Genomic DNA, 9,744 nt, shown 5'->3' on the forward strand with positions numbered 1-9,744 from the left:
ACTAATTTAAGCAGGAATGAAAGTTGTTCCATATAGAATGCCATTAAAAGGGAAACAAAGAAAAAAGACACAGGTTTGCTCTTCTGACACCTATTGGTTCTTACAAACTACTTTCTTATAGTTCCTTTGATCTACAAGTTTACGTAACCTGTTATTCAAGTCTTAGAGGCTATTCAAAAAACAAAACAACTATTAGTACATATCCTACAGAGCAATCTAGCTGTATTTCCCAAAAGCAGTGTGCTGATCAATAAAACCAACCAAGAACCATGTTTGGTACAAAAGCAATTGTGCTTTTTAAAACTGATATAAAAAGAACAAAAGATATAAAAGAAAGGATGAAAAATAAGGATGAGATGTAAGAAGAATGTAGACTCATTTTCATATTGGCTCACATTCTCCTTTTCCTAATCAAACTATAGTAAAGTGGGCATAAAAATACATCTAATTAAACTACAATTCCAAATTGGCTGCCATTTCTCCCTATACATTTTATGTTTTCTAACATCCATGCCCATCTTCCTCTACTTTATATGTGGGACGCCTGCCACAGCATGGCTTGACAAGCAGTGCATAGGTCCACAGCTGGGATCCAAACCGGCAAACTCCAGGCCACCAAAGCAGAATGTGCAAACTTAACCGCTGCGCCACTGGGCTGGCCCCATCTTCCTATACATTTTAAAATCTAAATCTAAATAACTGCTTTAAGCTGATAGCAAGACATATTAAACAAATACTATTTTTTATATATACAGAAACTAAACTTTCCAATTCTTTTTGGCCAGCATTTCAAAATCAACGTGTATAGGAAAATATAATCAATTACACTAGAATTTTGGATGTTATTTTGCACATTTATCTAATTGATAATATAACAGTGTCACCAGGTTGATGCTGGTGAAAGTTATAGATTGGAAAGATTTGTATTACTTGACAGATTGCTTCACAGTATAGGAATTTTTAAAGAATAAAGTGTGTATTAATATTTTGGATTAAAAAGTTTTAGTTCAGAGCATTCACTCAAAATATGGTATCTCATCAGTCCAAGAATAAAATGGTAAGAACAAAACAATCTAACTCAGATACCATAATTGTGAGGTAAATAACAGGGATTTTTTTGCAATTAAGTCCTTATACTATTACCAGATAACCTACTGGATCATCTTATTTTGAAGATAATTTCAGGAGCAGCATCTTAAGGAAAATCCCAGCTAAAACATCATTTTAGCAAAAACAGTTTTGGTTCACATGATTAAGCAATGTTCCCGCTATGACAGAAACATGGTTTATTATGGACAGTGAAACAGAAACAAAAGAAAATAGAAGTATAACCATGTATTTTGTCATTTTCTAGAATAACCAACGTTTATTAGGAAGTTGTAGCCCCACTTACAGTAAATATCAACAATATCACGAAATAGTGGAACAATTATTGTCCAAATACTGAACTCCTGTAACCAAAACACATTTTGGGTTCAAGAAAACACAGTATACACATACCAAAAAAATACCCTATATACACCAAAAACAAAAACCAGCTCAAGTTTAAGACTGAACTGGCTGGAAAACACTTATTGTGTTACTGCTTTAAGAACCCCACGGAGCACCTTGTAACTCATTAACTGCACGTTTTCCTTCGGAGGGAAACAAGGTCCTCTTTCAGTCACATATGCATACGGAAATCTCAAAACCCAGAGGCCATCTGGTGGGAGAGTGATTTCCTGTTTTTCTGGGTAGAATACTGGACATGGTGGTGGGCCTGGTTGAACCTGAAAAAACACAGGTAATAGAATTATTTTTACATTTTTCAATAAGAAACACATGAAAGATAAATACCCAAACAAACAGTAGGTTTGAAGAGCACAAAAGATTAAGTACGTAATGGGTACACTCCTAATTCTTATATCCAATATTACATTCTTTAGTCTCAAATATCTTGCTTTTCTACAGATTTTTGACTTCAAGTTCTGCCTCTGAACCAATGATGTCAATTATGATGTGAACTGATTAAGGCATCCACAATTTATTTTTCAAGAAACAGAATATTAGGTATAAAAAGTATAAAATTAAGACCTGTTTAATGAAATAATTAGCTTGATATTATCCTGTACTTTTAAAAAACAATCAAAACAAGCATCAGCATTTTTTGTTTGTTTGAGAATGGAAAGGGTTGTATTTCTTACCTGAGGCATGAGTATTATCTGCAAAGGAGCATCAGGAACCACAACAAAAAGCCTCATAAGTTGAGCATAATGTGGTTTCAGCCCTCTACCCTGAGATGATGACAGAATATATAAGGGCATATCACTATTCAGGGCTTTTAAAGCTGATTCCTTTGGCCCACTTCCCATTACTTTCATTACTTTGTCAGGTCCGGAGCACATAAATCTCCGACCTCGAGAGTCTTCATATTCAAAGCCCACAAACGCTCGGGCTATGTCATCTCGCCGTCTTCCTCTTCCCATTACAACTGCACTTCTCTTTCCAGGGACAGCTTTATTTGGAGCAGGCCAAGAATTTGTGTCCAAGTCTCCTTCATCCTCAGCTCTAGTCCTGATGACAATGTCCCAAGGCATAAGATAGTTTGTTCCTGGAATGAAGCCCTGTTGGTCCAAACCTGTATGAAAGTTATAAGACTTAGCAGGACCTAGTTTAACCAAAGACCAGCTGGAGAATTTGGGTAGGAGACCTTTAGGGCAATTTGAATGGAGCATGCCTGGGAGATACTCAACTGTAGATGCCTGTCGATCAACCAAGTTTGGTCTCTTCTCAGTTTTTACTTCTCCCTGACCATGAACTTCTGGATTATCTCCTCCTGCTTGTGGGTCAGCTGGATAGGTACCTAAACTATCTGTGGACTGACCTAAACTCAAAGCTAAACTGAGGCTTGTGCTCTCTCCTTGGGTTTGAGGTTCTTTTTCTTTAAGTTTATCAGCATCTGCATCTGCAGGGGCAGGAGAGGGTTCATTTTTGGCAGGAGCAGGATCTGGAGTACTTGGTTCAAATACAGGGAAATTGATATGATCCAATTTTCCACAACATTTTTCTTCCAGAAGCTATACAGGAAGAAAAATAAATAAGTAAATAATCTTGTGAGCTTTTCATTTAAAATAACACATTCTTCACTCTAAAAAGCAAGATCAACAATTAATGGCCAAGCAAGTAAGTACAGATAAAGGACTTTCCCTTGCTTACATATCACACTACAGTCCTTTACTTTTCCAGATATTTTCCTGCTGAAAATATGTATTTTTACTCAAATGGTAGTTAGCAAAAAAAAAAGAAGAGGAAGAAGTAAAAATTCAGAGTCTACCTGATAAAAGTCATAGTTAGCTGCCTTGATATCAAAGGGATCATCTCGAGGTGCTTGTTTCCTTCCACAGTTACAGGCCCCAGTGGATCGAGCTCGGCTATTATGATATAGCACAGGAGGATTTCTATCAGCCTCTGGCTTCTCTCCTGGAAAATATAACAGTTATTATTAATTTCACACACACAATACAGAGTCAAGTTTATTCTGCATTCTAGAGCATCTAACGCCCAAATTTCTCCAAAGAGTTCTTTGGAAATAAGAAGGAAAAAAATCCACCAGAAACACAAAAACCTTGACTAAACACACATAACAGAAAAAATGAGTAGAAATACATAAATAATACATTTTTAATCTAAAGTTTTAGGGTTTCTAAGTAGATTTTATCATCATCACGGTGGACTTACATTTCATTATATTCATTTTAGTTCAACAAAAACTCCAAGATATAAATTTTAATGTGAAATTTCTGAAACTTTGTATTATTTAATAGTTCTCATTTACTAATCGCCTAAGGTTCATTCTTTAAATAAAAGAAAATAATTAGTAGTCATAACTGGTATTTTCTTTTTACAGTAGAAAGAGAGAAAATTTAAATCTGATGCACGTACATTTCTGTAAGGCTCTCTTTTTAAAATACCAATACATAGTAAACAAACTCTCTTAAAACAAGAGTGAAAACAGCTCAAAGTTTTGATTTCAAAATGATGAAAAATCTTAGCTACCTGATTTAGGTAATGAATGAAATTTATGTACACAGTGTTGATCAGTTAAACTCCTCTCCTCACAGAGCTGATGACCATTGCTCCAAAACTTGTAGCAGTCCTCGTGTAACTGCATGGCGTATTTGTGAAAGGCTGGACCCCTAGCATGTTGACTGTACACTCGAAGAGCCTGGGCAAGCTGATTCTTATGTACAGTCATTGTGTAATTATGAGGCAAATTTGACTGATAGGCACTATGGGCCATGGGTAAAGCTTTTTGGCATCGGTTTTCTGAGAATTTGGTGTCAATATCCAAAAACCCTTCCAAGACTTTAATACTGCTTAAAATCTTAGATGTTAGCTCCCCAGTGGGAGAACTCAGGTCCTCCTCTTTCCCATCAATAGCTACTTCATACAGTTTTGAAGCTGCTGAGATCCACTTCTGATAAGTGGGAAGTTCAAAATGGGAAGGCTGTGGGTTCCTGCCCACACTGTCATCAAAACCTTTCTTGCTTAGGACTAGCTCCACATGCTGCCATAGGAATTCCCGAAGAGTGAAATCCACTAGCTGTCCTGAAGAACTGGAAGTGCTGCTGTCACTGTGGAAGGAAAGCTGTTGTCGACTGTGCTGCCTCATCACTTGGTATCGCCTGGGCCCAGAAAGGGGAGCAGGCACTAGCAAAGATTCCGAGTCCTTCACAGTACAATGACTCCTAAGTTGGTCCAGCAACATGCCTACTGGGTCCTCCTCCTGGCTTCCAGGAACTATGTACACAAAAGCCTGGTTGGCAGGCACAGTAAAGAGGCAGTTGATACTCTGATTAGTCAAGACACGACTCTTCCGAAAGATTCTATAGATCTGGTCCTCTAGGGCATGCTGCAGTCTCCTTTTGGGAGAATGCTTCTTGGGCTTGTCTGGATGAGCTGGGTCTTGGTTCCGAGGAGGTTCCACTTTGAGGGCTCCATTGAGTTGGAAGAGAAAAAGGAGTCTAGGTGGGCAAGGTCGACAGTTAAGTTTCCAGTCTTTGCCAACTGGACAATCCTTAATGGCTGTTTTGAGGAGGGGCAGTACTTTCTGTCTCAGTCCATCCAAGGCTCTGAATACTCGGTCATAAGTGATGTCAAAGGAACAAGTGGGATGGACCAGAAGCAGGATGTGACAGACGGAGAACAGGTAAAGGAGACTGAGGCACTGCAGCTTCTCTTGATGCTTCCAGAACTCGTGCGCTTCTGCATGAGGTAAGGAGAGGCCACCTCCAGCTTCCCCGCTCTGAAGAGCCCGACAAGCCCGCAGAAGTTGGGAATTGTCACAGATAGAAGTGAGAAGAAGATATAGAACTTTGCTTTCCTGACTGTAATAGGCCTGCAGAAGGCTGTAGTCCTGGGAGCCTGGCTCACTTCGGCTATCTTCCGCAGCGGCTACACCTCCCCTAACTGGATCCTCGGCCCCAGCCCCAGGGTCCCCGGCTCCACCAGCTTCCCCAACGGCGCCAGCCTCGTTCCTGACTCCAGGTCCTGGGTCCCCAGGATCTTGGTGGCGAAAGAGGGGAAAGACCTGTCGGTCGCACACGGTGTTCACAAGTGAGAACTTCTCGGAATTCAGTCGCAGAGCCGTCTTGCCGAAGATTCCCACCACGCAAATCTCATCCTCTCGCCAAGGAGGCTCCGGTCCGCCAGCCGCGCTCCCTCCGCCCTCTGTAGAGGACCCCTCTGGACTTTCAGGGCCGCTCCAGGCCGAAGCTCCCATTAGAAGCTCTCGCAAGCTAACAGGGCCCGCCATGGTGCGGAGACTTCTCTAGAGTCCTTCCGGTCCGCCCTGTAAACCTAACCGGCTTTCGTCCAGTTTTGAAATCCCTCCCCCGCGTCTTCAGTTCCTGTTGCCCTCTCACTTTAGGTTCCGCCTCCTGCGCCTCCTGCGCCTCCTGTCCTAGTTTTCCTCCCTAGTCCTACGCCGCAGCAGGTTTGATTTTCCTCCGCCTGAGACTGTAAGACTTGAGATATCGAAACGACCACCGGAAGCAGGTTGCATATCAGGGAATACAAAAACACTGCACAGGGAGAGTGTCAAGTGACTCTTCCAAAAGCAGGAAAATGGTTTAATTTAAGCTCTAGAACTTGGGTGCACAAGGCGTAATATGCAGACCGAAGAGGAGGGAACTTGTTAGAAATGCAGAATTTCAGGCCCCAACCCAGACCTGCCGAATCAGAAGATGCATTCAGTGAAATCCTAGTGATAGGTACACGCTTTGCAGTTTGAGAAAAACCGCTTTAGAAACGTCTTGCAAAGCAAGGAACAGATTTCCTTCTTCAAACCTATTCATAAAGAAATATTCACTCACATCAAGGGAAAGGAAGACAATGATTTTGACACGTTTATGGAGTAGAAGCTTTAAAAAAATAATTTCTCAGGCTCAGAAGATTATATACCAAAATGTTAAACAAAGCATATATCAAAATATTTAAAGTGTAGTGGGATTTGTTTACTTTTATTTACTCCTTTTTTTCTGTTTTTTTTAAACAGACTTTATTTTTTAAGAGCAGTTTTAGGTTCATATCAAAATCGAGCAGAAAGTGCAGACAGTTCCCATATGCCCTCTCCTCCCACAGGCACAGCCTCCTCAGCTATCAACACCCTCCTCCAGAGTGGTACATTTGTTGCAACTGATGAACCTGGATTGACACATCATTATCGCCCAAAAATCCGTAATTTACATTTCGGTTAATTCTTGGTGTTGTACGTTCTATGGGTTTGGACAAAAGTGTAATGACATATACCACCATTATAGTATCATATAGAATAGTTTCACTGCCCTAAAAATCCTCTGTGATCTGCCTATTCATCCCTCGCTTTCTCATAACACCTGGTAACCACTGATCTTTTTACTGTCTCCATAGTGTTGTCTTTTCCAGAATGTCATATAGTTGGAGTCATACAGTACAGTCTTTTTGGATTGGCTTTTTTCACTGAGTAATATGCATTTAAGGTTCCTCTGTGTTTTTTCATGATTTGGTAGCTCATTTTTTTAAAGTCCTGAATAGTATTCCATTATCTGGATGTATCACAGTTTATTTATCCACTCACCTACTAAAGGACATCTTTGTCGCTTCTAAGTTTTGGCAATTATGAATAAAGCTGCTACAGACATTTGTGTGCAGGGTTTTGAGTGGACATCTTTTATTTTTATATCTCTATTTTCTAATTTCTTTTTACAATGAACACTTTTTTCAATTTGTAATGTTAAAAAAATTCTTCCTTGAAGAAATGTGGAAAGCCTTAACTCAATATTTGACTCAGTTGCTTGGAAGTTTGAATGGTTAGATTTATTTTTTGAAATACTCTTGGTTTTAAAGTAGAAATGGAGTTAGATAATTTGTGTTTAAGGTTCTTGGAATGTCAAATAATGACAATAAAATAATAAAGCACAGATTGCTTACTCTGAGTGTGGCTCTGTGCTAAATCTTTATCGAGAATTATCTCATTTATGTATGATCTCACTTATATAGAGAATCTAAGAAAACCTAACTCTCAGAAATAGAGAACATGTCAATGGTTGCTAGGAGTGTGTGTGTGGGGGGCAAAATGGGTGAATGTAGTCAAAAGGTACAAAGATCCAGTTACTACATAAATAAGTTTCTGGAGATGTAACGTACAGCATGGTCTAACTATAGTTAACAATATGGTATTGTATGCTTGAAAATTGCTGAGAGTAGATCTTTTTCTTTTCTCTTAGTTTTATGTTTCCTTTTTCTCCCCAAAGCCCCCCCGTACATAGATGTGTAATTTTAGTTGTGGGTCCCTCTAGTTGTGGCATGTGGGATGCCACCTCAGCACGGCCTGATGAGTGGTGCCATATGCACAACCAGGATCTGAACCGGCAAAACCCTGGGCTGCCGAAGCAGAGTACACGAACTTAACCACTCGGCCACAGGGTCGGCCCAAGAGTAGATCTTAAAAGTTCTCATCACAAGAAAAAAAATCTGTAACTATATGAGGTGATAAATGTTAACCAAACGTATTGCGGTGGTAATCATTTTGCAATATATACATATATCAAATCATGTTGTATACTTAAATTAATACAATGTAATATGTCAATTACATCTCAATAAAACGGGAGGAAAAAAAGAACTACCTCATTTAATCCTCAAAGGAAGGGTGGGGCCCTAAGTCATGGTGGTGGTGTTTTTAATATATTAAGCCAAATTGGGCTTCCATCAATTCTTCTCAACCAACTCTTATTTACCAACAAGAATTTAGAAAGGAGTAGTGTGGGATTCTAAATGTATTTTTTAAAATTTTATCTGTCTATATGTTCTTTACTTGTTCCCTTCTCTACTTCTACATGTCCAGATCCCGTCTTTCTTTAGAAAGCCAACTAAAATGAGAAATTCTACATGTTTATTCACATAAATTATATTGTGATCCTCATCATGTAGATTATTTGCTATGTTCAGTATGTGACTTTGCTGATATAAGATCATTTTAACAATTCCTTGACTTATAAATCCAGGAAAAATAGTGTATATTAACCACATATGTTGTACAGATTTCCCAAGTAAACAAAATGTGGAAAAACCAAATAGAAAAGACTCTTTTGAAGAAAACAGGAGCAACAAGAACTCTCATACTATGCTGAAGGAATCATGGACTGGTACAACTACTTGGAAAACAAGTTTGACAGTATCTAGAAAATAGGCACGTTAAGAGGTAAAAACGCCCAGTCATAAAATTAGTAAGTCATGGGGATGTAAGGTACAGCATAGGGAATATAGTCAATAATATTATAATAACTTTGTATGGTGACAGGTGGTAATTAGACTTATCATGGTGATCATTTTGTAATGTATATAAATATTGAATCACTATGATGTACGCCTGAAACTAATAGGATATTGTATGTCAATTATACTTTAATAAAAAAAAGAAAGGAAAATAGGTATACTTTATAACCTAGCAGTTCCACTCCTGGGTATACACACTAGAGTAATTCTTATATATATGTACATGCTCAAGAATGTTCATAATGCCATGCATGGTTCATAATAGCCAAAAACTAGAAATAATCCTAATGTTCATTAACAAACATCATCAACAATAAGGAAGTAATAACTATATTCACACACCAAAAATAAATAATCTATACCTCTACACAATAACATGGTTGAATCTTAAAAATAAGTATTGATTGAAAGAAGCCAGAAACAAAAGAATATATAATGTATGATTCTGTTTATATAGAGAGTTCAAAAGCAAGCAAAATAAATCATTGCATTTGGGGATGCATACTTAGAGGGTAAAAGCAAAGAAATATTTATTGTAACAAGCAGATCAGTAGTTACTTCTTGAGAAAAGGCATTATGATGGGGGAGGAAGACAGGCAGGGATTCTAAGACAGTTATAATGTCTCTTTCTTAGTGGTTACATGAGTGTTTGCTTTATGATTTATTAATTTACTAATTTATTTATTATTATAATTAATTTATTAATTAAGTTATTATTAAAAACATATTTATGTTTTATGCACTTTTTATTTGAGGAAGATTAGCCCTGAGCTAACATCCACTGCCAATCCTCCTTTTTTTGCTGAGGAAGACTGGCCCTGAGCTAACATCCATGCCCATCTTCCTCTACTTTATATGTGGGACACCTACCACAGTGTGGCTTGACAAACAGTGCCATGTCTACACCCGGGATCCAAACCCTGGGCCACCAGAGTGGAACGTGTGCAC

At 38.5% G+C, this 9,744-nt stretch overlaps 1 protein-coding gene across 1 annotated transcript; it reads right to left on the reverse strand.

Moving 5' to 3' along the window:
- Window positions 1-1,143: 1,143 nt before the first annotated feature.
- On the reverse strand, window positions 1,144-5,796 carry SMG8 (SMG8 nonsense mediated mRNA decay factor). The gene is made up of 4 exons (XM_046677678.1): window positions 4,036-5,796; window positions 3,314-3,459; window positions 2,184-3,056; window positions 1,144-1,769 (listed from the first exon to the last, which is right to left on the reverse strand). The coding sequence occupies exons 1-4, from the start codon at window positions 5,792-5,794 to the stop codon at window positions 1,572-1,574; spliced, it is 2,976 nt and encodes a 991-aa protein (XP_046533634.1). The 5' UTR covers window positions 5,795-5,796; the 3' UTR covers window positions 1,144-1,571.
- Between the last annotated feature and the right edge of the window lie 3,948 nt (window positions 5,797-9,744).

This window comes from Equus quagga, chromosome 11, assembly GCF_021613505.1.
Source record: "Equus quagga isolate Etosha38 chromosome 11, UCLA_HA_Equagga_1.0, whole genome shotgun sequence".
NCBI classification, from domain to species: domain Eukaryota; kingdom Metazoa; phylum Chordata; class Mammalia; order Perissodactyla; family Equidae; genus Equus; species Equus quagga.

What these genes read in the sequence shown, in the direction of transcription:
- SMG8 (XM_046677678.1), bottom strand. Translation starts at nt 5,794, where the DNA reads ATGGCGGGCCCTGTTAGCTTGCGAGAGCTTCTAATGGGAGCTTCGGCC. An exon ending in TCATTCATTACCTAAATCAG is followed by an intron (nt 3,460 to 4,035) that starts GTAGCTAAGATT and finishes TATATTTTCCAG; the next exon opens with GAGAGAAGCCAGAGGCTGAT. An exon ending in CTAACTATGACTTTTATCAG is followed by an intron (nt 3,057 to 3,313) that starts GTAGACTCTGAA and finishes CTTCCTGTATAG; the next exon opens with CTTCTGGAAGAAAAATGTTG.